The sequence below is a fragment of the Pongo abelii genome, chromosome 13 (genome assembly GCF_028885655.2).
Source record: "Pongo abelii isolate AG06213 chromosome 13, NHGRI_mPonAbe1-v2.0_pri, whole genome shotgun sequence".
Classification (NCBI taxonomy): Eukaryota; Metazoa; Chordata; class Mammalia; order Primates; family Hominidae; genus Pongo; species Pongo abelii.
This window is the reverse complement of record NC_071998.2, coordinates 128601487-128627434: the sequence shown is the minus strand read 5'-3', so window position 1 is coordinate 128627434 and position 25948 is coordinate 128601487. Positions and strand designations below refer to the sequence as shown.

The 25948-nt window shown below is 61.2% G+C and overlaps 4 protein-coding genes across 5 annotated transcripts; 1 reads left to right on the top strand and 3 right to left on the bottom strand.

The window, feature by feature from the left end:
- Nucleotides 1-112: 112 nt before the first annotated feature.
- Nucleotides 113-2434, bottom strand: RNF224 (ring finger protein 224). Its single transcript, XM_024252382.3, has 3 exons — nt 2076-2434; nt 1462-1651; nt 113-1179 (listed from the first exon to the last, which is right to left on the bottom strand). The coding sequence occupies exons 2-3, from the start codon at nt 1465-1467 to the stop codon at nt 715-717; spliced, it is 471 nt and encodes a 156-aa protein (XP_024108150.1). The 5' UTR covers nt 1468-1651; nt 2076-2434; the 3' UTR covers nt 113-714.
- Nucleotides 2435-3487: 1053 nt separating this feature from the next.
- CYSRT1 (cysteine rich tail 1) lies at nt 3488-5088 on the bottom strand. Its single transcript, XM_003777506.5, has 2 exons — nt 4685-5088; nt 3488-4304 (listed from the first exon to the last, which is right to left on the bottom strand). Exons 1-2 carry the CDS (start codon nt 4794-4796, stop codon nt 3862-3864), a joined length of 555 nt encoding a protein of 184 aa, XP_003777554.2. The 5' UTR covers nt 4797-5088; the 3' UTR covers nt 3488-3861.
- Nucleotides 5089-8096: 3008 nt separating this feature from the next.
- RNF208 (ring finger protein 208) lies at nt 8097-11254 on the top strand. Its single transcript, XM_054521263.2, has 2 exons — nt 8097-9519; nt 9770-11254. Exon 2 carries the CDS (start codon nt 10296-10298, stop codon nt 11079-11081), a length of 786 nt encoding a protein of 261 aa, XP_054377238.1. The 5' UTR covers nt 8097-9519; nt 9770-10295; the 3' UTR covers nt 11082-11254.
- An 885-nt stretch (nt 11255-12139) lies between these two features.
- Nucleotides 12140-25939, bottom strand: NDOR1 (NADPH dependent diflavin oxidoreductase 1). 2 transcript variants are annotated; one of them, XM_024252361.3, is made up of 14 exons: nt 25691-25939; nt 25290-25367; nt 18893-18990; nt 17608-17706; nt 17418-17519; nt 17073-17282; nt 16757-16878; nt 16430-16650; nt 16246-16353; nt 15927-16041; nt 15643-15789; nt 15431-15549; nt 15260-15354; nt 12140-15176 (listed from the first exon to the last, which is right to left on the bottom strand). In XM_024252361.3, exons 1-14 carry the CDS (start codon nt 25823-25825, stop codon nt 15032-15034), a joined length of 1794 nt encoding a protein of 597 aa, XP_024108129.1. In that variant the 5' UTR covers nt 25826-25939; the 3' UTR covers nt 12140-15031. The 2 variants fall into 2 exon arrangements, with proteins under 2 accessions (XP_024108129.1, XP_024108128.1); XM_024252360.3 differs by having other exon boundaries at nt 16234-16353; nt 25691-25929.
- Nucleotides 25940-25948: the final 9 nt, after the last annotated feature.

The window sequence follows — 25948 nt, the reverse complement described above, 5'->3', positions numbered from 1 at the left end:
GAAAGGTTCAGCCAAGGATGAGACCAACTGGGCTGTGAGACCTCAAGCAGGCCCCAGCCCTCTGTTGGCCTCAGGCAGGTCCTGCCGAGGCATCTTCTTCAATGCCCGTATGGCTTCGTGCCTGCACGAGACCCTCCCAGAACCGCACCCGACACACAGTGGGAGCGCCATGAGCTTTGTTGAGTGGGTGAATTCACAGGGCTGCCATGCAGGGCAGGGAGGAAGGAGGTGGTCTTGCCACCCTCCTGGTACACCCCGGGGACATCTGTGGGAGAGGGGAGACCTGCTCTGGGCAAACCGCCAGGCACAGCCGGACCGGCCCTGCCCCTCCAGCCTGCAGCCCAGGCCCCGGGACTGGCCTTCACACCCTCTTGGGAGCCATCCTTCACACTGCGTCTAGGCCCAAGCCGGGCTTGCCACCCACTCAGACAGCAGTGTCCTCACCAGGCACATGCGGTCGGGCTAGTCTGGGGTCTGGTAATTGTGGCCAGGACAGGTGGGAGGTCACCAGCCTCCTGCGGAGCCTCCCAGCCCCCAACCTTAGGCTGTGGCCTGGGATGTTCACGGCTGGGATGACATCACCCTGCTGGGCCACACGAAGCTGCGTATAGGACGCTACTGCCAGGTTGTTCTGAGTGGGCTGAACCCATGATGGTGCGTGGTCAGGGGTTCCAAGGCAGGCATTTCCCCTGCAGGGGTGGGAATGGCCAGAGTTCAGACCTCGGGGCTGCCTGGGGGTGGGCAGCAGAGGCTGCCACAGCCCCAGCAGCAGTATCTGGGCTGGGGGAAGTGGGGCTGGGGGTCCAGGGCTGGGCACAGCCCAGCTGGCTGCTGAGTGATGGCGCTGCCTTTGAGGGAGGTGAGGGGCAGGGGTTCTAGTCTTGCCGGCTCCCGCTCAGCCTTGACCGCCAGGAAAGCAGCCAGGTCCAGGTCTAGCATGGCCACCCCTCCACGAGGCGTGGGCGTGCTCTGGCGGCACTGCGGACAGGGGATCCAGCGTTGCTCGGGCGCCGGTGTGTCCAGCCGCCGCACACATGCCTGGCAGAAGGTGTGTCCGCAGTAGAGGCGGCGGGGCAGGTGCCCGGAGAGGTCATAGGCCGAGCAGCAGATGATGCAGTCTTTCCTCTCCTCCGGGGGCCCCTCTCCTCCGAGGCCTGGGGGCCCTCCGGCTGCAGCATCCTGCCAGAGGGAAGCCAGCAGTGGACAGCCTGCCTCGAGGACCTTCCGCCTGGATGGGGTGCTGGCCCCAGGAGCCCACCCCAGAGGTCAGGCGCTGGGTCTGTGGGGCTGGTGTGTGCAGACCTGGGAGGGCACGTGGCACCGGGGCACAGGTAGACACCAGGGTCTGCACACCTCTGGTTCATGTGGGCGCCAGCCGGGCAGCCTCCTGTTCCCGCAGGACCCCCCTGGCCCAGCCCCAGGCCCCCACCCTCCTGGCCGACCTGAGCCCAGGCCTCTTACCTGCATGGGCTCTGCTGGGCGGCTATGCACAGCCACAGGGTGGCAGGAGAAGGGGGTGGGGGACCCAGGGCGCCCTGCGGCTCCCTCCTGGGTTGCATTACTGGCCTTGCACGGGAGTCAGGAGACAGGCAGGTGGCCAGCTGCAGCGGGCGTGGGTTCCCGTTTCAGCCACAAAGCCTTGAAACTAGATCTAACGGCACCACCCACTTGCAAGAGATAAGGTGCCCCCCGCCCCCTGCCCACACCCTCCTGTCCAGACCCAGCCAGCTTCTGCTAACACCTCATCCAGGCTGGCCTTGGGGTCCATTCTCCTACTCTTAGGACTTCTCCCCACCCTTACACCCTTCCCCACACTCAAAACTTTCCTCACCTCTCCCCTCCCCCCCCTTTACTCTCCCCTTTCTTTACCCTCCCCCTCCCCTCCCCTTCCCTCCGCTCCCTCACCCTTACCCTCTCCTTCCCTTAACCTCCCCTCCATACTGGAATGTTTTCCGCTCCCTCACCCTTACCCTCTCCTTCCCTTAACCTCCCCTCCATACTGGAATGTTTTCCGCTCCCTCACCCTTACCCTCTCCTTCCCTTAACCTCCCCTCCATACTGGAATGTTTTCCTGCCTTGGCCTTTGCTCACATCTCCTCCTCTAGGAAGCCTGCCAGGGTTCCCTGCTGGCTCAGAGCCTTCTGCAGACTTTGCCACTGTGCTTGTCTGTGGATCTGTGTGGCTTCTCAGCCTCACCTTGGTGCCGCTGGACGGCAGAGGGCTGCACCAGTCCACATGGACTCCAGGTGGCGCACCAGCTCCGTGTCTGGGGATCCCCGCTCCCAGCTGGGGACCCCAGACAGCGCCAGATGCCTCCTTGGTGGGCAGCTCCTGGCTGCTCTGCCCGTCTGCAGCCTCCAGGCCACCCCGGGAGGCCCAGGTTCCGGGAGGTGTGATCAGTGTGTCCACACCAGACTGCAGGCAGAGCAGAGTTGAAGGACCAAGAAGGGTTGGGACGGGTGGGCAGGACCCCAGGACCACTCACAGCCCCGCTGGGTGGAAGCAAATGGCCCCTCCTCACCTCTGCCCACCTTCTTGGCAGTCTGCTCCCAGGACTGGTCAGACAAGTTCCTGTGGCTGGCCTGGGTGTGGTCACCCTCCGGTGGGGGCCAGCGACGGGGCAAGGCGGGGAGCCTGGCACGCTAAGTCCTGGCACAGGGCAGTGACCCATCCATCCCACGCCTGGAGACCTCTGCATGCCACGCGCCTGCCCTGCCCTGCTGTGGAGCTGGTCACCATGCGTCAGGGAAGGGCTGGCATGGCGTGAGAACCTGTCTGTCTTGCGTGGCCAGCTTGGCTGCCACCTCCTCACCTTGTCTCTGCCCTGCCGGAACACCAGGGCGCCCCAAGCTGGCCTCAATGCTCACTCCCTGCCTGGCATCCTGGCCTACAGTGATGAGGCAGTACCTGCGCAGAGTGGCCTAGCGCCTCGTGCTCAGCCCCAGAGAGGCCCCCACCCTGCTCAGCAGACCAGGAGACAGCCCAGCACCCACGGCCCTAGCCTCCTCCTGCCTCATCCTCAAGGCCTGGTCCAGGCCACCTCCTCCCGGAAGCCCAGGCCCCGAGGCAGGACAGCAGGTGTGCAGGAATTAGGTATTTCCTGGGAAACTAGAAAAACATCCCAGCCGAGGTTGGGAGGTGAATCACCAGTGGGCAGGGCGTGGTCCTGGCTGTCTGGGCTCTCCTGTCCCAACCTTCCACTCCCTGAAACCTGCAGCACCTGCCGCACCCACCACCCTCCTGTCCACACGCTCCTCCTCTTGGAGGCCTTTCATGGGGTCCCCCCAGTTTCACGCGCCGTATCCTCCTGCTGTCTGACCCATGGACTGACTCCAGCTCACAGTCTCAGCCTCGGCCCCGGGGAGTGCAGGTCAGCTCAAATCCAGACCTGGCTCAGCCAGGGCTGTGGACACGCTGCAAGCCCTCATGCAGCCTCTGGGTAGACCCGGGACCTGCAGGCCAGGGGAAAGTGTGGACGTCACGAGGCAGTGGCATCCCTGTCCCTGCAATACCCACAGTGACTCTGTGTGGACGTCCTCGGGCCCGCATAAAGGGGCAGATGCCCTGTGTCCAGCTACAACCCCTCCCAAAGGAGCCTGCAGCAAAGAAGAATTGCTGGGAAGAAGATCAGCCTGCTTTATTGCCTGGGCCTTAAGGTAATCAGGGGTGTCCCTCTCCAGCCAGGGCCTGGGATTCCGTTTCAGGAGCTCAGGCTGAGCGGCCACCTTCCTGGTGGGTCCGTGCCCCAGTCCCTGGTGTGAAGGGGCCGACGCCCACGACAACAGCCACCCCGAATGTCTGGGCACTGCGTGAGCCACATTTGCTGAGGTCTGGGTCCTGGCCCTGGCAGGGTGGGCTGCGCTAGGAGATGACACAGCAGCAGCAGCTGTGGCAGCGGCAGAAGGGGGGGCAGTGGCAGCAGCGGCAGCAGGGGCAACAGCAGCAGTGGTGGGCAATGTCATCCCCGCGCCCCACAGGCGGAGGGCCAGCGTAGGTCAGTCCGGCCGGGCGCTGACTGCTGCTGTAGGGGTTTCCAGGCTGCTGCCAGGCCTGCTGGTTCTGGATGGGGGTAGCCCCCTGGTTACCCTTGGCGCCCTTGGGCCCTGGGACCTCAGTCGGCTGCAAGAGGTGGGTTGGCTCCGGGGCATAGGGCCCCACTGGCAGTGGCTGCACCTCCGAGGATGAGGAACAGGTGGAAGCCACCTCTAACTGCTGCCCCAGGTCAGGCCGCAGGTGAGCCCGGGGAATGCTGATGTGGGCATATGGGTTCTTGACGACCATCTCTTGGGGGTCCATGGTCCAGCCTGCAGGGGTGGGCAGAGAAGACAGACACGGACTCAGTGGAGTGGGACGGCTGCCCACGAGCCTGCGGCCCAAGAAAGCCCCCACCAGGAGCAGCGTGCCTCGTCCAAGCCCAGCATCCCCAAGGCATCAGTGCCCGGGGTGCCGTCACCTCCAAATGTGTGTGCAAGGCTAGTGTCATGGGCGTGAGCCAAGTGTGAGCAAGCAGCAAGGGCCGGTGTCTCGCAGCTGCCACCCCTGCCAGGGATCCTCCCCTCCTCTGGTGGCATTGGTCCTGGGATGGAGCTGGGAATGGGGTGGGGGAGGCTGAGAGATGGGAGAGAAGGGGGCTGATCCTGCAGTGCCCCTGAGTTCAGGGCAGTCCCGGTGGCCAAGGGCTTACCTGTGGTGGCAACACGGCAGTCTGTCCTTTCGGTCTTCTGAGCTCTAGGTCCCAGTGCCTGAGTTGAGCGACTGGCAGCTGCCTTTTCCCTCCTTGGGAGGGGCGGGGCCATGAGGCGGGGCTCAGAGATGGGGTTCCCAAGATCCCAAGAGGCCCCAGCAACTGGAGCACGGCAGCTGGCCCACCCCTCGTCCTCAGGTGGGCGGTAGCCCAGGCCTGGGCTCTGAGGGGCACTGCCAAACCCGTGACTCAGCCCCTCACATCCGGGGCATGGCCTGGGCCCTAAAGGGCATCTGCAGCTTGCCGGAGAGGAAGGCAGGAGGTGAGCCTGAGGTCATGGCTCTGGAAAGGAAGCGGGGTGAGGCCCTCAGATTCCCGGGCCTGCAGTCCCCAGCCATTGCTCACACACCTCAAAGTCCCGGCTGAGGCAGGGCTTCTGAGCCTCTGAGCCTCTACTTAGCAGTGACCAAGATGTTTGAGAGCCATAGGCTCTTGGAGGCTTTCTGCTTTTTTTCTGAGATGGAGTCTCGCTCTGTTGCGAGGCTGAAGTGCAGCTGCGTGATCTCAGCTCACTGCAACCTCTGCCTCCTGGGTTCAAGCGATTCTCCTGCTTCAGCCTCCCGAGTAGTTGGGATTACAGGCACCCACCACCACGCCTGGCTAATTTTTTGTAGTTTTAGTAGAAACAGGGTTTCACCATGTTGGCCAGGCTGGTCTCAAACTCTTGACCTCAGGTGATCCGCCTGCCTCGGCCTCCCAAAGTGCTGGGATTACAGGCGTGAGCCACCGCGCCCGGCCGATTTTTGTTTGTTTGAGACAGGGTCTCACTCTGCCATCCAGGCTGGGGTGCAGTGGCATGATCTGGCTCACTGCGGCCTCAACCTCCTGGGCTCTAGTGATCCTCCCACCTCAGCCTCCTGAGTAGCTGGAAGGACTACAGGTACACCACCACGCCGGCTGATTCTTTATAGAGACGTAGGTCTCACTATGTTGCCTAGGCTGATCTCAAACTAGATCACTATGTTGCCTAGGCTGAAGTTATCCGCCTGCCTCCACCTCCCAAAGTGCTGGATTCCGGGCGTGAGCCAGCGTGCCCAGTGGCTTTTCTGCTTTTTTCTTTTTTTTTTTTCTTTTATTATTATTATTATTATTATTATTATACTTTAGGTTTTATGGTACATGTGCGCAATGTGCAGGTAAGTTACATATGTATACATGTGCCATGCTGGTGCGCTGCACCCACCAACTCGTCATCTAGCATTAGGTATATCTCCCAATGCTATCCCTCCCCCCTCCCCCCACCCCACAACAGTCCCCAGAGTGTGATGTTCCCCTTCCTGTGTCCATGTGTTCTCATTGTTCAATTCCCACCTATGAGTGAGAATATGCGGTGTTTGGTTTTTTGTTCTTGCAATAGTTTACTGAGAATGATGATTTCCAATTTCATCCATGTCCCTACAAAGGACGTGAACTCATCATTTTTTATGGCTGCATAGTATTCCATGGTGTATATGTGCCACATTTTCTTAATCCAGTCTATCATTGTTGGACATTTGGGTTGGTTCCAAGTCTTTGCTATTGTGAATAATGCCGCAATAAACATACGTGTGCATGTGTCTTTATAGCAGCATGATTTATAGTCCTTTGGGTATATACCCAGTAATGGGATGGCTGGGTCGAATGGAATTTCTAGTTCTAGATCCCTGAGGAATCGCCACACTGACTTCCACAAGGGTTGAACTAGTTTACAGTCCCACCAACAGTGTAAAAGTGTTCCTATTTCTCCACATCCTCTCCAGCACCTGTTGTTTCCTGACTTTTTAATGATTGCCATTCTAACTGGTGTGAGATGGTATCTCATTGTGGTTTTGATTTGCATTTCTCTGATGGCCAGTGATGGTGAGCATTTTTTCATGTGTTTTTTGGCTGCATAAATGTCTTCTTTTGAGAAGTGTCTGTTCATGTCCTTCGCCCACTTTTTGATGGGGTTGTTTGTTTTTTTCTTGTAAATTTGTTGGAGTTCATTGGAAAAAACTACTTTAAAGTTCATATGGAACCAAAAAAGAGCCCGCATCGCCAAGTCAATCCTAAGCCAAAAGAACAAAGCTGGAGGCATCACACTACCTGACTTCAAACTATACTACAAGGCTACAGTAACCAAAACAGCATGGTACTGGTACCAAAACAGAGATATAGATCAATGGAACAGAACAGAGCCGTCAGAAATAATGCCACATATCTACAAGTATCTGATCTTTGACAAACCTGACAAAAACAAGAAATGGGGAAAGGATTCCCTATTTAATAAATGGTGCTGGGAAAACTGGCTAGCCATATGTAGAAAGCTGAAACTGGATCCCTTCCTTACACCTTATACAAAAATCAATTCAAGATGGATTAAAGACTTAAATGTTAGACCTAAAACCATAAAAACCCTAGAAGAAAACCTAGGCATTACCATTCAGGACATAGGCATGGGCAAGGACTTCATGTCTAAAACACCAAAAGCAATGGCAACAAAAGCCAAAATTGACAAATGGGATCTAATTAAACTCAAGAGCTTCTGCACAGCAAAAGAAACTACCATCAGAGTGAACAGGCAACCTACAAAATGGGAGAAAATTTTCGCAACCTACTCATCTGACAAAGGGCTAATATCCAGAATCTACAATGCTTTTTTCACTGATAAAAAATGTTTAATTTGCACGTTTTGTCACAGGTCTTATCTTACAATCAGTGACACAGGCTTTAGACACTACTGATATTTTTAGCTCATTTCTCAAACTGCAGTTACCCTCTGGCTGGCGGGCGTGGGGGCCACACGCGCCCCCCCAGCGTCCCCACCTTGGGCCCCCCCGCCTCCAGCCGAGCTCCGGCTCCATCTGCACCGGCGCAGGCAGGGGTGCAGCGGGCACCGGCGAGTGCCGCGGGGGCGACCCACGGCAGTGGGGCCCTTGGGGCCCAAGGGAGCACCAGGAAGGGCGGGGTCCAGTCAGACGTGGCCTGTGTAGGGCCAGTCAGACCGGTCGGGACATGAGTTCAGGCAACCCGGCCCCGATTTGGGGAGAACTGGGTGCTCCTGGGGACCCAAAACTTGAGAGGCCGGAGACGGAGGTCCACTGCGCAGGCGCCGGAAGCCCCGCCCACCTCCCTGCCAGCCCCTTGCGTGGCGCCTATAGCGCATGCGCGAACAGGGCAGGAACCGGCCGTGGAAATATTATTGCCCAGAAGCCCCCGCGCTCCAGGGTTTCCCGAAAGACCCGGTTCGGATCTGACCAATACTCGGCTTGGGGTTCTCCAGCTCCGAATGGCGGGTCTGAAAAGGCCCGGCCTGGGGGGCGGGGCCTCGTGGCGGGGGCGGGGTCTCATCCCCTACGGGGCGGGGTCTCGCTGAGGGGGCGGGGCCTGCGGCCTGGTGCTTCCTCGGGCGCGCGCCGGGTCGGTGAGCAGAGTCTGCGGCGGAGCTGGGCTCCCGGCCCTCCCCAGGCCCAGGCTGCCTCAGTTGCCCCACCATCTTGCCAGAGCCCCGTAAGGACCCCTCCAGCAGCGCCCCTGTCACCCGCACACCTCTCCCTATTGCTCTTCTGAGTGACACTCGCCCGAGGCCCCACGGAGGGGCCAAGCCAGACCCTATGCGCAGGGCCGCTCCTCCAGCCTGTTTTGCCCACGCGAGCTCCCGCACCAGCGGCACCGTCCCCTCTGGGCTCAGCACTCTGCAGGCCCCGGGGCTCTGCCTAGAGCAGGTGCGGTCTGGCCAGTCCAGAGGAGAGAGGAGCTGAAGGAGGCCAAGCTGTCTAGGGCCTGGTGCGGGGCCAGAGCTGGTCACAGCGTGGCAGCGGAGGCCCTCGAAGCCCTGGTCCCCTGCCCCACGGTGACCAGCAAGCCCGAGGGCTCCACAGACAGAAGGCCGACCCAGGAGGGCAGGGAAGCCCCGGGTGAGGAAGCGGAGAGGCCCGGGCCTGCGCGCTGGAGTGCCAGGGGCCACCCTGTCCGGGCAGGTGAGGTCCTCAGGGCCGCCTCCGCTCCGCACTGGGCTGCCAGCCTGTCCTTCGCGCACTCCCACCGGACCCGTCCGTCCACCGGCCTCGGCCTTCTGATCCGCTCCGCCCGCCCCGCTCTTGTCCCTTAGGGTCACAGCGACCTATCTGAGCTACGGCACCGGGCACAGGCGGAGCTGGAGGACTCGGGGCCTTCCCATGGGGCGGGGGGGGGGGCAGGCACCAGTGGGCCCTGGAACCATCTCCCCTGGGATCCTCCGCGCAGGTCCCCTCCCTCTCGCTCCAGCGTCCTGAGGCCTCCTAGTATGAGGGAGGCGAACAGCCGGATTCCCCTCCTGAATTTGGGGGGGGCTTGACCAGGACCCAGGGTCAGCCTGGAGAGAACTGGGGGCGACGCGGGGGTCCTGCCCCCCACGCAGTCCGCGGGCGAGAGCGACGCCGGGAGCGGACCGAGGGGCGGCCGGGAGGCTGGCCCCGCCCCGCGGACCCCGCGCGGGTCCCCAGACGGGGGGTGGCGCTGCGGGCGCGGGCGGGCGCCGCGCGCACTGCGGTCCCCGCGCCTCCGCCGCAGAGCGCGCCACGCTTCGCACGCACCTGCCGCCGCCGCCGCCGCGCCGAAACCCGCTCCCCGCGCCCCGCGCCCCACGCCTGCGCCCGCGCCCCTCGGTGCCACCCGGGCCCCACCATCGCCTGAGGTCGCTGCGGCCGCCGCCGGAGCCGCCGGAGCCGCCGGAGCCCCCCGAGCTGCCGGGCCGAGGCGCGGGCGCCGCGTCCGGGCCTGCCTTTGAGACAACCTCTGCGGCGGCGGCGCGCGGCCGGGACGCCAGGCTGGGGCAGGTGAGCGCAGGGGGCGGGGGCCGGGGGCGGACTCAGCGCCCCTCCCCACGCGACGGGGGTCGGCCTTCGGGAAGGTGCGTCTGGCCTTGGAGGCGGGGACCGGGGAGGGGGTTGGGTTCCGAGGCCCGCGGAGATCGGGATCCCACGGCTGAGGTCAGGGTCAGAGGTCGGGCGCCCGGTCCTTTGTGCAGGGCGAGGGCTAGGGTGGGGGTGGCCTGGGCACTGCCCTCATGCCGTCTCTCATCTGCAGCTCAGGCCTGGCCCAGGCCTCGCCTCTGCTCCTGCCGCGGAGCCTGCCGCCCGGGTCCTCCTGCAGCCAGCACTTCGGCTAGCTGCCTTCCCTGGGCGCCCTGTCCTGGAGCCATGGGGCCCACCCAGCCCCTACCTGCCCCGATGTCCCTGCCCGCGGCCTGCTGACCTCGGCTGCAGGGGGAGCCCCCCCAGCGCCCCCTCGCCAGCCTCAGCAGCCAGAGACCCTGGGTGAGACCCTGGGCCAGACCCCCAGCCCAGGGCAGCCTCCCACCCCTCCCTGCCCCCGCCTGCCTCCCCCTCCCCCACCCCTTCCTCCTCCTCCCAGGACTGGACCAGAGAAGCCACTGTGGCCACTGGGGGGGGCCCTGCGCCCCCAACTCTCGCCGGCTGTCCCTAGGAGTCCACGAGCCGGCCAGGGGCCCCCCCAGGCCTGGCGGGACCAGGATGCTGCCCCGTCACCTGCCCCCCAGCTCCACACAACGCCGCCACCCACCCGAACATCCAGTCTGACTGGAGACAGCCGGATGCCCTCTGACCCCGGGCCGGAGGCGGGCAGTGGCTGGCCGGGCCTCCTCATGTCCTGCCTGAAGGGTCCCCATGTCATCCTCAAGATGGAGGCCATGAAGATTGTCCACCCTGAAAAGTTCCCTGAGCTACCGGCTGCCCCCTGCTTCCCGCCTGCTCCCCGGCCCACCCCAACTCTGGCACCCAAGCGTGCCTGGCCCTCAGACACAGAGATCATTGTCAACCAGGCCTGTGGGGGGGACATGCCTGCCTTGGAAGGGGCACCCCATACCCCGCCACTGCCACGGCGACCCCGTAAGGGAAGCTCGGAGCTGGGCTTTCCCCGCGTGGCCCCAGAAGATGAGGTCATTGTGAATCAATACGTGATTCGGCCTGGCCCCTCGGCCTCGGCGGCTTCTTCGGCAGCGGCAGGTGAGCCTCTGGAGTGCCCCACCTGTGGGCACACCTACAATGTCACCCAGCGGAGGCCCCGCGTGCTCTCCTGCTTGCACTCTGTGTGCGAGCAGTGCCTGCAGATTCTCTACGAGTCCTGCCCCAAGTACAAGTTCATCTCCTGCCCCACCTGCCGCCGCGAGACTGTGCTCTTCACCGACTACGGCCTGGCAGCGCTGGCTGTCAACACGTCCATCCTGAGCCGCCTGCCGCCTGAGGCGCTGACAGCCCCATCCGGGGGTCAGTGGGGGGCCGAGCCCGAGGGCAGCTGCTACCAGACCTTCCGGCAGTACTGTGGGGCCGCGTGCACCTGCCACGTGCGGAACCCACTGTCCGCCTGCTCCATCATGTAGTAGCGCCTGCCTGCCCGCCACTGCCCGCTGAGCCTCGCTCGCTGCTTCTTCAGGGACCCAGCCCTGCCCTGCCGCCCACTGACTCTTCCTTCCCCACCACGGCTTCCGGCCCCACCCCGAGTGGCATTGTCGCTGCAGCCAACTTTGCCATTAAAACTCTTTGCCAAAGTTTGCACCTGTTCCCTGGACTGAAGCTTGCTCCTGTGGGCTGTGCTCAGGCCTGGGCCTAGGGTGGGCACCCAGGGCTGCAACCCAGACAGGTCCCAGCTTGGAGCTGCCAGAGGCCCAGCGCCGCTCGGGGTGGGCCTGCTCTGCGCACTGGGGGCCGGGCTGGGCTGTGCGTGCAGCTCAGGAGGGCCAGGCGGGCTGTGAGCGTGGGTGCAAACGCCCACACGTACAGAGTGGGCTGCTTGTGTGCGCCTGGCAGGGCTATGTGGTGGGTGTGCAGAGCCACCCCAGCTGGGCAGAGAGGACATTTTCAATGGTGTGGGGGTGCCTGTGTGGGGGACAACTCAGTTGATTTCCCTCCTGGTGCCCACCTGGACCTGAGCACCCACCTGGGTCTTCCAAGGTTGTGTGGGAGTAGCCTTTGGGCATCTGTGCAGGGGTTAGGTACAAAGACTGGCTGAGATGGTGGTAGGGGAATAAGGACCCAGCGCCTCCTGTCTGGCACCTGGGACCACCTGGGTGTGAGGAAAAGCCCGCCCCAGGCTGGGTGCAGTGTGTTACGCCTGTAATCCTAGCACTTTGGGAGGCCGAGGCGGATGGATCACCTGAGGTCAGGAGTTCAAAACCAGGCTGGCCAACGTGGTGAAACCTCTTCTCTACTAAAAATACAAAAAAATTAGCCAGGTGTGGTGGTGCATGTCTGTAATCCCAGCTATTCAGGAGGGTGAGGCAAAAGAATTGCTTGAACTCGGGAGGTGGAGGTTGCAGTGAGCAGAGATCGTGCCACTGCACTCCAGCCTGAGTGACTAAGTGAGGCTCTGTCTCAAAAAAAAAAAAAGCTCGCCCAGATGGTGAAGATGGGGTAACAAAGACAAGTAGTAACAATGGCATCCCCAGGAGCTGGTTTATTGAAAGCTGCTTCACGTTCCAGGCTCAGTGCTCCAACTCTCGCTGGGCTACCCGATGTCTCCATCCCAGGCATGGCGACATGAGGGTCTGCAGGGGCAGAGCTTATGTTCCAAGGCCTGGGTGGGCCCTCGTCCCCTGCAACACAGGCCAGCGCCAACCCCCAGCTGACCTGGTCTGGGCCTGACCAAGTGGGGAGAGCAGCCTTTGCAGGCTGAATTTTCGCAGCATGGGCCCCTCCCCCGGCTGGCCTGACCTTCAGGGACACACACTGGCCCTTATCTGAACACAGGGTGGGCGGAGTCCCTGCCCTCTCCAAGGAACTGACTCACTGCTGTATCTCTGTTCACTTTCATGCCTGCTGTGCTTGGCTGGCCCTCGGAGGGGGAAGTGTGGCTGGCGTCAGCCCGTGGCCAGTACGGTGCCCGTCTGCCGCAGGGTGAATGGGGTCCTGCTCACAGACCTTCCTGCTGGGCCGGCCTCCTCCAAGAGCTGTCCTTGGGCACTGGTGTCCTTGGGTTCAGCTAGTGTCTGGGCAACAGTGCAGCCATGGACTCTGGCAGGGTCAGGCCTCTGGGTAGTCCTGGTTGTGGGTTCAGCAATGGGAGATCTTGATTGAAGGCCACTGCCCTGGACCCAACCTTGGGTTTTTCCAGCCTGGTCATCAGGCCTCACAGCACCCAGGCATGGGGATGTGGGCCAGTCTGGGCCCCCTGGCCTGTTGGCGTCGGGGCTGTCCTGGGCTCTGTTCAGCGGCCAGAGTGGTCCAGGAGCATGAAGAGCAGTCCCAGCAGCAGGAGCGGCGTGAAGATTAGCAGCAGCCCCAGAAGCTCAAGGGCCAGCAAACTCAGCAGCACCAGGCGGCGGGCACAGGGTCCCCGCTCCCGCAGGGCCCAGAGCCAGGCACCCAGGCAGGGTGGACAGGGCAGGAAGGGCAGGCAGCCCCGGCCACCCACGGGCCCTGCCAGGAAGCGCAGCTGGTAGCGGTGCTCCAGGGAGCCCCAGGGCCCAGGGATGCGGTGCTGGGGTGTAGGGGCCTCTCGGCCGGGCTGGCGTGAGGGCCCATCGGCCTGTAGCAGCTCCTCCTGCAGCCGGCAGATCTCCCACTCCAGCAGGGGTGTCTTCTGGCGGCACAGCGGGCAGCACACCCAGCCCAGGTCGGCACTGGGGGCCGAGCCCAGCAGCCTGTGCAGGCAGCCCGTGCACAGGCTGTGGCCACAGTTCAGCAAGGCCAGGCGGCGCTCTCTGGGCCCATAGGGCTCTGTGCAGATCGGGCACTCCTTCTCTTCCCCCTGCCCTGCTGCCTGCTCTCTCCCCTCCTCCTTCCAGGTTAGAAGGGCCCAGGCACCCTCCATGGCCATGGTCCCCAGCAGGGGCTCACTGGCTGTAGTCTCGGCACCTTGCAGGTGCCCGAGGTCATCCCCTTCACTTGCTGGTGCTTGGCACAGAGGCTCCAGGCACTCAGGGCCCAGAGAGGACCCAGGTGGACTGACAGGCCCAGAGCTGGAGTTGGCCGGGTGGAGGGTGGGGGCCCCAGGGCACAGTTCAGGGGTGGTGGCCCTGGGGCAAGAGTCAGGATAGGAGGGCAGGGACCCCAGGGCGGCGACAGGGGCGGCCCTCAAGGGGAAGCAGGGTCTGGGTTCCACCAGGGCTCTGGCACTGACCTCCCAGCTGGCTCTCCTCACTGGAAGTGGACTTTACTGGGGCCCCAGTAAGGCCGGCCTGCTCCAGGTAGATCCTGGGCCCACGCTGTGACGTCCCCAGCCAGATCTGGCTGAAGCCCAGCCTCAGCCATGTTTAGTCCTGTGCCAGCGACCCGCTGACCACAGATCGAGACTCCGAGACAGCGAAGCGGGTGTGAATAGCCACTGGACTCCTCCAACAGGACTTTCCTTCCCAGTGCCTTAAGCCCCTCCCAGGGGCGGGGCTGCACCACCACGCCCCCTCCCGCCGCTCCTCTTTCCGGCAGCCTCGGCTCCCTAGCAGCACGGACTGCCTGGCTCCGCCTTCCCAGCACCTGCCCAAAACCCAGTCCTGGCGATCAGATCTTAGCCGACCCACTAAGCCCTTGAGAACAAGGCAGGGCGCATATCACATTAGAGGCAGACAGAAAAGCTGCAGAGGCCACTTGGGTACAGGCAGCCCAGCAAGGGTGCACAATGGCGCCCACCCATCCAGCACCCAGCACCCAGGGCATCGGGAGGAGCTAGAGGAAGGAAGGAAGCCTGTGCTAGAAGTAGCCACACCAGAAGCCACCGTTTACTGCAAGGGTTTTTCTGGGACCAGGAGAGGAAGAGGCTGCTCTGGCCGGGGACACCCCCACTGCTCTCAAGGAGCTGGCATCCTAGTGGCCGGGGACACCCCCACTGCTCTCAAAGAGCTGGCATCCTAGTGGCCTCTGAGCCCAGCCTGAACCCTGTGGGAGTGCGGGGGCAATGAATGGAATGTGCTGCTCGGCAGGCTGCAGCGGCTGAGGTGGCCCCAGGGCAGAGGAGTGCAGTGCAGCCTCATGGGTGCCGTATGCCACCCCTGGTGCTCATTGGGCTGCTGATGCCGTCCTGGGTCACTGCACTGGTGAGGTGGAGCGGCCCAGGCCACCACCTTGACGGGGAAGGGGGTGCGGGGACGAGGACACAGCTCACTGTCAGGGTGGGGGAGTGCAGGGCTGGCTGGGCAGAGGCTGCAGTGGGGTCAGGGCTCAAAGGGTGGGATCCAGAGTCAACGGGAGTGCGGCTGTGCTCGGGAGCTGGCTGTTCCCAGAGGACCAGCTGGCTGGTCCGAGAGGATGATGGCTGCTGGCCAGGAGCTCCCTCATGGATGCCTTCCTGGGCTCCCAGGAGGATGGCCATCAGAGGGGGCACGGGCAGCCACAGGCCTCAGGCCCACGTCTCGGTCTGGAAGCGCCGTGTCCGCTGAAGCCTGGCTAGATACGCGGCTGCGTCCGGGCTGCAGAGTCCACCCTCCTCCTGGAAGATGGACATCAGGGCTTCCGAGACGTCCGCTGGCATGGACTTGGCATTGCTAGAGGGGCAGGTCACAGAAGGCTCAATGAGGCCCGGCACTCAGGGGCTGGGCCCACTCCTGCTGCACGCAGGCCAGCTCACCCTGCTAGGTAGAAGTATGCACCCTGGCGGTCCAGCAGTTCCCACACAAGTGACCCCAGCTCCCGGAGCCGGTGCTGCACATATACTTTCTGCTCCTGTAGGGCAGAGAACAGGGCTGGGGGCTGAGTCTGAGCCCCCTCCCCTCCTTTCCCAGCCCCTGAGCATACACACCTGTTCCCGGGAGAAGGCAGGGACAAGGGTCAGACAGTCCCGCTTCTCCAGCTCCTGCCACTCAGCTTCCCAGTAAAAGTCTTGGTCTCGCCAGCGGCAGCCAAAAAACAAGAAGTTTCCTAGGGAAATGCAGGGTGGTCTTGGCCACAGGTCCTTGAGGTTCAGCTGGGGAACTCCGGCCACAACCCTGCCCTGGGACCCTGGGTGCTCACCAGTCTGGCCCTGGGCCACACGCTCCTGGATGGCTGCTCGGAAGGGGGCTACCCCAGTGCCAGGCCCCACCATGATTACAGGTGTGTCTGGTGTCTCTGGGAAGGCCAGACTCCCAGGCCGCACCCAGAGGGGCACCCGGACAGGTCCTATTGCAGGAAGGAGGTGGCATGAAGAGGATCAAAGACGTGTGCTGAGTCTGCCGGGGCCCTAGCCCAGCATTTGCGTGAGCATGGGAGAGAACGGGATATGGGCCCACGGCCCCCACCCTGGGAGCAGGGGTCACCTTGCCCAGGGTCCAGGGATGCCAGCCAGGAGGAGCAGAGGCCCCGGCGGGGCTCCTTGAGGCGAGTCTGGAACTGCACTACAGCCACGAGGATCTGCAGCCGTGAGGGGTGAGTCTGGGGAGGATGGCGGGGTAGGGGTGGTGGAACAAGGCTGCCCTCACCTGTGCCTGGGCCGTGGGCCCCACCTACCTCCCCCAGAGGCAGTCCGAGTTCGGGAACGACACCTGGTCAGAGGACAGCCCCTGCTTACAAAACCCCACAGCCCCGGTCCCAGCTTTCCCAGGGCCGCTCCTGGGCTCCACCCACCGGGCCCCTAACCAGCAGTGAGGAGGCGATGGAGAAGGCCCTCGGCCGGATAGCAGGGATGAGGTCCAATAGGTAGTCAGGAGGGATGGCAGCAGCTGTGTGCGGGAAGTCACAGAGCACCTAGGCAAAGAGAGTCTCAGGGTGGCTGCAGCGTGGCTGTAGCTCAGGGGCTGGGCCTGCTGCCCGCCCACCTCACCTCCAGGATGGTCCTGTGGGGCCGGTTGCAGTATTCAAAGAGCTCCTCCTGGCCTTGGGCAGAACTGAACTCCAGCAGCTTCTCCCGCTCCAGCTCATGGAGGGATAGACAGGCCAGGAGTTCGAAGAAGGAGCGGCGAGGCACGCTGGCGATGTCCAGGTAGTGGGACACGAGGTGCCGCATGGAGCAGGGCTGGGGCAGCCTCGTGGGGGAGGAGACATCTGCAGGGTGAGCGGGAGGCCTCCGTGGGCTGCGGTGGAGCCCTTGGGGTGGGGGCCCAGGGCACGGGAGAGGGCAGAGAGTCAGGGTGGCCGAGGCCAGGCTCACCTGGCTCCCGCGGCTGCAGTGTGAAGAGCTGGTCAGGGTCCAGGCCCAGCACCTGGCAGAACTGCTGGACGTGGGCAGCCGAGTTGGAGGGCTGAATCAGCACCACATCGCCAGCAGCAAAGCTGTGTGGAAGAAGCCACCAGGGCTGTGGGGACTCTACAAGGAGGATGTCGGGGGCCCCGGATGGAAGTCATCCCCTGCAGCCCGGCCCAGCCTCCTCCGAACCCCAGACCCACGGCCCACCTTACCCTGCCCTCCTCGGTCCCCAGCAGTCCCCACCGCCCGCTTGGTGTCTTGGGCTGTGCTCAGGCCTTACCTGATGCTGGAGCCCGAGATGTCAAACTCAATCAGCCGAACATCCTGGAAGTGGGAGGGGCCAGTGACTCTCTGGTTGGAGATCATGGGTGCTAGGAAGGGCTTCGACTCTGACGGGGGCTCCTGAGAGCCGGGGTGAGCTACCCGCTGCCCCTCAGAGCCCGTGCTGGGTGCCTCTTGGAGGAACAGCAGGGTGAACTTGGAGGGCAGGCTGTGGGAGGGCATGCTGGTCAGACCAGGACCCACTCCCCAGGGGCCGCCCACCCACACGGGAGGGACCCAGGGCGAGGTCCACAGGCCGGGTTGGGTCTGCTCCACCTGTGGGTGACCCGGGGCCCACACTCACGGGACTCCGGGAGGGATCTCGGTGAGGCCCGGAGGCGGCGGGTACAGCCCCAGAACCCTGTCCCACAAGTCTCGCAGCCAGGGGTCCACAGCAGCGTCGGGCCTGGGAGGGAGCACGTGCGCTGGCCTGAGCGGACCCTGCGTGTGGCCAGGCCAGACTGTGGAGGTGGGTGCCATGCCCGCAGACTCACCCCAGCTCATGCTGGTCATCGCCCAGGCACACGGGCAGGAGGGCACTGCCCCCAAGCTGCAGTAGCCGTCGGTGCAACTTCTTGGCCACGAAGTTGAACCTGTGGAGACAGTGAGGCTGGTCCTGGGCTGGAGCCCGGGCGGAGAGTGGTGCCCAGGCAGAGTGGAACCCGGGAGAGTGGAGCCCGGGCGGAGAGTGGAGCCTGGGGAGGGCCTCTCTTGGGTGGAAAACACACTCCACGCTGGCCGCACCCTAGGAGGGGGCAGGGCCTCCACACGCCAGGGGCTGCCAAGACCAGAGCAGCTGCCAGGGCCCCAAGCAGCAGGTCTTCTGCTCGCAGAGAATGAGCCTGTGTGGTGGGAGCAGGCGGCCTCGTCCCACTGATGGGCCCTCATCCCTGGGCAGGAACTTGAGGCAGGTGAGGCCTCCAGGCCCCCAGCCAAGGTGTGGGTCACTCCTCAGCTAAGAAACTCTGTGCTGGGGAGAGAGCCAGGCATCTTCCCAGGGGTCAGTTTCACTTCTCACTCTGGTTCTGAGAGGCATGACTGGCTCCAGGTCACGCTCCTCCCTGGGAACGCTGTTGGCAGTGGGGCTCCCTCCCTCTCTTGAACGAACACTACATCCCACACGGAACAACATCACGCATGAAACAACGTCATGCATGGAACTACATCCTGCACGGAACAAAACCTCCCGGCAGAACCGGGGGGAGCTGTCTCTGATCTTCCCGTCCTCTCTTTTTCATCTGAAATGACTGACACCCGGCTATGCAAACAACTTTTGATGCTCGGTGCTCAGCGGACCTGGGCCCTACGTGGACAGTCAGGGTTTTCACCATCGTGGGGTCTAAAGATGCCATTTGCACACTGAACATGCCACTCCTTGCTTAGGGTGCAAAGGAGCACTGTGAAAATGCCCAGGAGAAAAGGCAGAGGTGGCCTCTGGGGTGGCAGGAGCATACGGGGTCCTCCTCCAGGCTCAAAGTCGTCAACACTTCACAGCACGCCTTTTTGTAAAAGTGGGGACCGGCGCCAGGTAGGCCTGTGTGACATCAGCGTGGCTCTGAGCCCAGCCCTCTGCCACCCTGCCTGCTCCCCTCTGTGCCCTCCCGCAGCGTGAAGCCTGGGGTGCCCACCAGGGAGCGTTGTGGAGAAGCCAGTACCACTGCAAGGGCCCTGAGGCCCGCAGGGGCCGACCCTGGAAGCTGGTCTCTGTCCTCTGCCAGCACACCTGTTGCTCGACCCCCAGAACTGTTCCATCCACCCACTGTCCCATCCCCTACTCACTTGGCGTATGAGGAGTCCCCGAGGCCCAGGATGGCAAAGTCCATCTGACAGAGGGCAGTGGAGGGCAGGTTCTTCCGGAATATAAACCTCCAGAAGTTCTACAGCCGGAGGAAACTCTGAGTCAGAGTCCTCAACCTCTGGGCCAGCCCCACAGCAGGGGGTGAGGGGAGGGTCTCAGGGGAACAGGCAGGGGGCAGGAGGGGGCAGAATGCAACTGGACCTATCTGACCAAAAGGCAGGGCCCGGGTCAAGTCTGCAGGATGACGGGCACTGGGAGGAGGCAGGGCTGGTCCAGTGCCTGGGGAGACCAGGGCCTACCCTGCCCACAGGAGCCAGACCCTGCTGTGCTCTCCAGGCCTGCGTGGGGCTCCCTTCCTGGGACATCACCCTCCTCTGCCCCAGGCTCTGAGCTGCCAGGAGCAGCTCTGCACTTGGTCTCCAAACTGTCCACCGCCCCAGGGGTCCCTCACCTCCACCTGTCATTTCCCAGCCAGAGCGTGGGCCTCCGCTCCCTGAGTGGGTCTGTCCCACAGGCTCCTATACCCAGACCTCTGAGGTCCATCCCAGGGGCTCTCACACTCGGACCTCTGAGGTCCATCCCAGGGGCTCTCACACTCGGACCTCTGAGGTCCATCCCAGGGGCTCTCACACTCGGCCCTCTGAGGTTCCAGTGTCGCTGAGACACATCCCCCTTCTTCCGTCGCTGCAGGACCTTGAGCCAACAGGGTCCAGATCCTCTGGTTCCACACCCTGCCTTCCACGGTGTCCTCCCAGCTTGATTGGAGGTTCCCCAAGGAACCTACTGCCCCCTCCCTACCTGGATCCCGGGTGGCCTGTGTGCGTGGTCTTCACCGCCCCCCGACCTCCCCTGCCCATGGCCAAGCATGGAGGCTACAGTAGGGGCCCCGGGCTCCTCTGTGGACAGAGAGGCCCTGGCCTTGTCAGTCCACAGCTCTGACCCTGGCCCTGGACCACCCCTGGCCTCCAGGGACCTCACTGCCTCATCAGCTGCCTCTCTGGGCCACGCTGTGCGAGCAAATGTACCCAGCCTCTTGCCCCCGAGAGCCTCTTGCCTCCCTAGCGCTCTGCTGTTGAGACACCCGTGCTTCCTGAATCCCAAAAGACTCTCTTCCCTGCTCCATTTGGTGAACTCCCTCCTTCCCGAGAAAAGGGTTCCGGAGAGAACATTCCTGTGACATTTCCCCGACTCGACTGGCACGCGGCTGGGTCTGTCCTGGGCTTGGCACCACCGCTGAAAAGCCAGGGCCCCACTTGCCGCCCTTGGGGTGTGTAGGGCACTCTGTCCCCAGAGGCTAAACCCACAGTGACATGCCCTGGGGGGGAGCCCTTTCATTCTCAGCAGGGCCTTTCCTGGGCATGGGGCTCTCTGGCCGCAGACCCAGTTCTGGACATCATTACTTTCCTGGATAACTTCCTCTCCACCATCGTCTTCTCATTCTGAGGCCACTGGAATTATCTTCGAATTTTGGTATCTGCTTCTTTCCATTTTCTATCTTGCTTTTTGTCATACTTTCTAGAAGGATTTCTCATCTTTTTTTGAGATGGAGTCTCACTCTGTAGCCCAGGCTTGAGTGCAACGGCACGACCTCAGCTCACTGCAACCTCTGCCTCCCAGGTTCAAGTGATTCTGCTGCCTCAGCCTCCCAAGTAGCTGGGATTACAGGTGCGCGCCACCACGCCTGGATAATTTTTGTATTTTTAGTAGAGACAGGGTTTCACCATGTTGGCCGGGCTGGTCTCGAACTCCTAACCTCAAGTGACCCACACACCTCGGCCTCCCAAAGTGTTGGTATTACAGGCGTGGGCTGTCCCGCCTGGCCTTTTTTGTTGAGACAGGGTCTCATTCTGTCATCCAAGCTGGAATGCAGTCTTGAAATCACAGCTCACTGCAACCTTGACCTTCTGGGCTCAAGCGATCCTCCCACCTCAGCCTCCCGAGTAGTGGGGACTCCAGGTGTGCGTCACCACGCCCAGCTAATTTATTATTATTTTTTTTTGTAGAGACTGGGTCTTGCCATGTTGCCCAGGCTGGTCTGAAACTCCTGGGCTCAAGCAACCCTCCCACACCTTGGCTTCTCAAAGTGCTGGGATTCCAGGCTTGAGCCACCGCGCCCGGCCTCTGCTAATCTTTTAAAGTTTTTTCATGTCCATTTAAAGAACTATTTCTGGCCCGGTATGGTGGCTCACACCTGCAAACCTAGCACTTTGGGAGGACGAGGCAGGCAGACTGCTTGAGCCCAGGAGTTTGAGACCCCATCTCTACAAAAAATACAAAAAAAAAAAAAAAAATTAGTTGCATGTGGTGGTGCGCACCTGCAGTCCCTGCTACCCAGGAGGCTGAGGTGGGAGGATCACCTGAGTCTGGAAGGTCAGGGGCAGTGAGCCGTTGATGGCTGCCACTGCACTCCAGCCTGGGCAACAGAGCGAGAGCTTTGTCTCCAGAAAGAAAAAGAAAAAGAGAAAGAGAAAAAACTGTTTCCTGTTCCTGAGTCTCTGGCTTTGCCCCCGCCCCATGGGGGTCACATCCTCAGCTGTTTCGGCCTCTGCCCGTCTCTACCTGTTATGTGGGTCCTTCCTCGGGTGGGGTGTGGTTCTTTCTGGTGCATTTGTTTTTACCCAGGCTGGAGTGCAGTGGTGTGATCTCGGCTCACTGCAACCTCCGCTTCCCGGGTTCAAGCGATTCTCCTGCCTCAGCCTCCTGAGTAGCTGAGATTACTGGTGTGCGCCAATACACCCAGCTAATTTTTTGTATTTTTAGTAGAGATGGAGTTTCCTCATGTTGGCCAGGCTGGTCTCAAACTCCTGACCTCAGGTGATCCACTCGCCTCGGCCTCCCAAAATGTTGGGATTACAGGCATGAGCCAGCGCGCCCAGCACCTTGTGGGTTTCTTCACCAGACAGGCAGGGACCTGGTCACTCGGCCTTTCACTGTGGTTCCTCTGTTTTCTCCTGTCTGCTGCTGGGGGCACCTGCCTCACCTACAGCATCCTCAGCAAGGAGCCAGGGTCCTCCTGTTTTGCTGTGGATGGAGAGCCAGGGTCCTCCGGTTTAGCTATGGATAGCCACTAAGACTCGCCCCTGCCTCTGAGGCCATGGGCCCTGGGTCCACGGCCTCTTCAAGGAGCTCCCAGTTCTCGCTGTGGGCATTAGCTGCCCCCTCCAACTCCTGGTCTTCTCTGTGGGTGCCCATACTTGGGACTCTTCCTTTCCTCGTTGACCTGAGTCCTGGCATGAGCACCAGCTTCCTGCCACTGGCTGAGTGAATGCCCAGCCCAGCCCCAGTCCCTCTCCTCTCCCATGCTCTGGGGCTTCCCTATCCCACCATTCCCCTCCCCTGCCTGTGCTCCACTCTGAACCCCCTTCTCTTCCATCCCACTCTATCTGAGACCCCTCGACCTACGCTCAGCTCTCCCCCAAGCCGCTGCACATCCCCTGCCGTCCCTACTCAGTCTTCAGCCTCTTTCCCCTGCCTCTCCCCTGCCAGCAATTAAACATGCCAAGTTTCGGCCGGGAGCGGTGGCTCACGCCTGGAATCCCAGCACTTTGGGAGGCTGAGGCGGGTGGATCACGAGGTCAGGAGATCGAGACCATCCTGGCTAACACAGTGAAACCCCGTCTCTACTAAAAAAATACAAAAAATTAGCCGGGCGTGGTGGCGGGCGCCTGTAGTCCCAGCTACTTGGGAGGCTGAGGCAGGAGAATGGCGTGAACCCGGGAGGCAGAGCTTGCAGTGAGCTGGGATCACACCACTACACTCCAGCCTGGGTGACAGAGCGAGACTCCGTCTCAAAACAAACAAACAAACAACAACAACAAACAACAACAAAAAAAACATGCCAAGTTTCTCCCGTCTTTTTTTTTTGAGACAGGGTTTTGCTCTGTTGCCCAGGCTGGAGTGTAGTGGTGTGATCACAGCTCACTGCAGCTTTAACCTCCCAAATTCAAGAGCTCCTCCCGCCTCAGCCTCTGGAGTAACTGTGATCACAGGCATGAGCCACTGCACCAGCTCACTTTAAATTTTCTGTAGAGATGAGGTCTCACGACGTTGCCCAGTCTGGTCTTGAACTCCTGGGCTCAAGCGATCCTCCCACCTCGGCCTCCCAAATTGCTGGGATTACAGGCATTAGCCACTGTGCCTGGCCAAATCTCTCTCATAAAAAAACTTCTTCTTTTTAACTCTTTAGCCTTTTCACAGCCAGACTTTTTTTTTGAGACGGAGTCTCGCTCTGTTGCCCAGGCTGGAGTGCAGTGGCGCGATCTCGACTCACTGCAAGCTCTGCCTCCCGGGTTCATGCCATTCTCCTGCCTCAGCCTCCCGAGTAGCTGGGACCACAGGCGCCCGCCACCACACCCGGCTCATTTTTTGTATTTTTAGTAGAGACGAGGTTTCATACCGTGTTAGCCAGGATGGTCTCGATCTCCTGACCTTGTGATCCGCCTGCCTCGGCCTCCCAAAGTGCTAGGATTACAGGTATGAGCCACAGTGCCCGGCTCTCTTTTCTTTTGACAGAGTCTAGCTCTGTCACCAGGCTGGAATGCAGTGGCGCAATCTCAGCTCACTGCAACTTCTGACTCCCTGGTTCAAGCGATTCTCCTGCCTCAGCCTCCTGAGTAGCTGGGATTACAGGTACGCGCCACCACGCCCAGCTAATCATTGTACTTTTAGTAGAGATGGGTTTCACCATGTTGGCCAGGCTGGTCTCGAATTCCTGACCTCGTGATTTGCCCGCCTCGGCCTCCCAAAGTGCTGAGATTACAGGCGTGAGCCACCACACCCGGCCCGCACTCAAGACATTCTTAAAAGACGCTCTCCACTCGCTCTCTCAGTTGCTCATCTCCTGTAATCTGGCCTCTCTCCCCACGAGCCACTGAAGCTGCTCTTCCTGCTATCAACAACAACCCCTTTGCCAAGAAATCCCATGGATACCCCTCAGGCTTTATATGATTCGACTTCTGTGCAGCTTTACATGCCAGATCCCTTCCTGGAACACCCACTCCCCAGTCCTCTCCTTGGGGTGCTGCACCCTCTCTTCTAGCTGCTTGGTCACTCTCCTGCCCTCCTGGGCTTTAACGTTCTGGGCAGCCTGCCCTGTGGGGAGAGAGGCGCTTCCTCTTCTCACACTTCTGTATCGTGACTACCTCAACACCTACCTCTACCCCAGGATCTTCCTTGGAGCGCTAGTCCTACTGCACTTCTCCACTTCAATGTCTCCAGGTTCCCTTCCTGCACAGCCCCCTACTCCCACCGTGCTCTCTGATTTCTGTGGATGGAACCACCATCCATCTTGGTTCCAGAGCCCACATCCCTGTCTCGATTCTGCTTGACCTATCGGGTCCGTTCCATGTCCCGGGGACTCTCTTCCCAACACCCCTGCAATGCGTCCCCTTCTATCTTCTGCCACCACCTTAGTTCAGACAGGTAGCATCTCCTGCCTGTCCTGTGCGTCTCATGGCATTATTCTTGCTCTCCTGCAGACCAGTGGTGGTTTTGCCAGCGTAGGAACGTGACTGTGTCACCCCTACAGTTCCGACAGCCCTTCATTTCAAGCCCATCTGCCTTGCTGTGGTTACTCAGGCTCTTTGGACTGGGCCTGGCTTCCTGCCTCTCTTCTCCTCCCCTCTTGCCCCAGTGCACTCCTCAGCTTGGCTGCCCTGAGCTGCTTTCCACTTTTCACACAAACCAAATCATCTTTTTCCTCTGCGCAGACTGATCCTTCTTCCTTACTGCCTGACTAGCCCTCACGCATTCTTCTGTGACTCAGCTTACACTCTTTTCTTCCAGAAACCTCTGCCTGGGCCCCAAGGTTGGGTGAGATAAGGCTTGATGCCCCTTATCAGTGCTCCTGTGACATATGCTACTTTCCCCAGCAGCAGGTGTTTGCTGGCACTGTCATTGCCCGTTAGCTGCTTCTGCTACAGCGTGAACTCTGCCAGGATGGAAATATGGCTGCTGGGTTCACAGCTGGATCCCCAGCGCCAGACTGTGCCAAGAATAGAACATGTGCTTAAAAGATGGTCAGAGAAGACTGTGCCAAGAATAGAACATGCGCTTAAAAGATGGTCAGAGAATTCAGCAACGTTCCCTGAGGGTCATACAGTCTAGAAATACACACAAGACCCAGACTAGATGCACATATAGATAGCCCTGGAAAAATAAGAAAGATTAAAATGGATAATAAGAATATTTGGTGGCCACGAAGAGTTATTAGAGAGGGCAACCGGAGCCCCCAGCTCCACTCACGGACGTTCTCTCAAATCCACCTCTGAAGGTGCATGAGATAGAGGAGCGCTATTTACTGCATCTAGACTCCAGGCAATGAAAACGGGGTGAGGGTCGAGGGCAGGGATCTGAGGAGCCACATCAGGCCAGCCTTACCTTCATGTTGTCAGGCGGGTCTCCTTGGCCTGTAGTTGCACAAACAAATATCACCAGGGGCTCGTTAATCAGATTCACCTCAACAAAAAGACACACACACGTAAGACCTCCGGCTGTAAGGACCGGGCGTCCTTCCCAAAACTTGACCCCCTTCTCCCTCACTCAGGCTGACAGGGCAGAGGGATTTATGTGAGCAGCCAGACCGTCTTCTCTTTCAGGTTCCAACATCCTCCAAGGTGCTAAACTGAACTCCCCTTCCCAAGCCTCCCCTTTCCCTAAATCCGCCATAAGGGAAAGACCCGCTCTCAGAGAAAATGCGACGCCTTTTGGGTCGATGACCCCGAGAGGCGGGCACGCCAGGCCTGCTCGTCCCCAACACCGAGGCCCTAGCGAGCCCTCACCACCGGGTAGGAGTCCAGGGCCTGCACCCGGCAGCCAAGCCGCCGGCGCCGGGCCTCGCGACCCAGTCTCTCCGACACATCCTGAGCCGTGCCCGTCTGGCTGCCGAAGAGCACCAGAAGCTGCGGGCTCGGCATCGGGGCGCGCCCGGGGGGTCTCCTAATCCGAGACTAAGAACTAGAAGGCAGTTCCCGCCAGCCGGGTTGCAGGGACCGCTCCGCCTTCCGCCTTCCGCCTTCCGCCGTCGACCGGAAGTGACG

What these genes read in the sequence shown, in the direction of transcription:
- CYSRT1 (XM_003777506.5), bottom strand. Translation starts at nt 4,796, where the DNA reads ATGGCCCCGCCCCTCCCAAGGAGGGAAAAGGCAGCTGCCAGTCGCTCA. An exon ending in CTGCCGTGTTGCCACCACAG is followed by an intron (nt 4,305 to 4,684) that starts GTAAGCCCTTGG and finishes CCACCCCTGCAG; the next exon opens with GCTGGACCATGGACCCCCAA.
- RNF208 (XM_054521263.2), top strand. Translation starts at nt 10,296, where the DNA reads ATGCCCTCTGACCCCGGGCCGGAGGCGGGCAGTGGCTGGCCGGGCCTC.
- NDOR1 (XM_024252360.3), bottom strand. Translation starts at nt 25,825, where the DNA reads ATGCCGAGCCCGCAGCTTCTGGTGCTCTTCGGCAGCCAGACGGGCACG. An exon ending in ACCCGCCTGACAACATGAAG is followed by an intron (nt 18,991 to 25,289) that starts GTAAGGCTGGCC and finishes CTCCGGCTGTAG; the next exon opens with AACTTCTGGAGGTTTATATT. An exon ending in ATCCCTGGACCCTGGGCAAG is followed by an intron (nt 15,790 to 15,926) that starts GTGACCCCTGCT and finishes TTCCTGCAATAG; the next exon opens with GACCTGTCCGGGTGCCCCTC.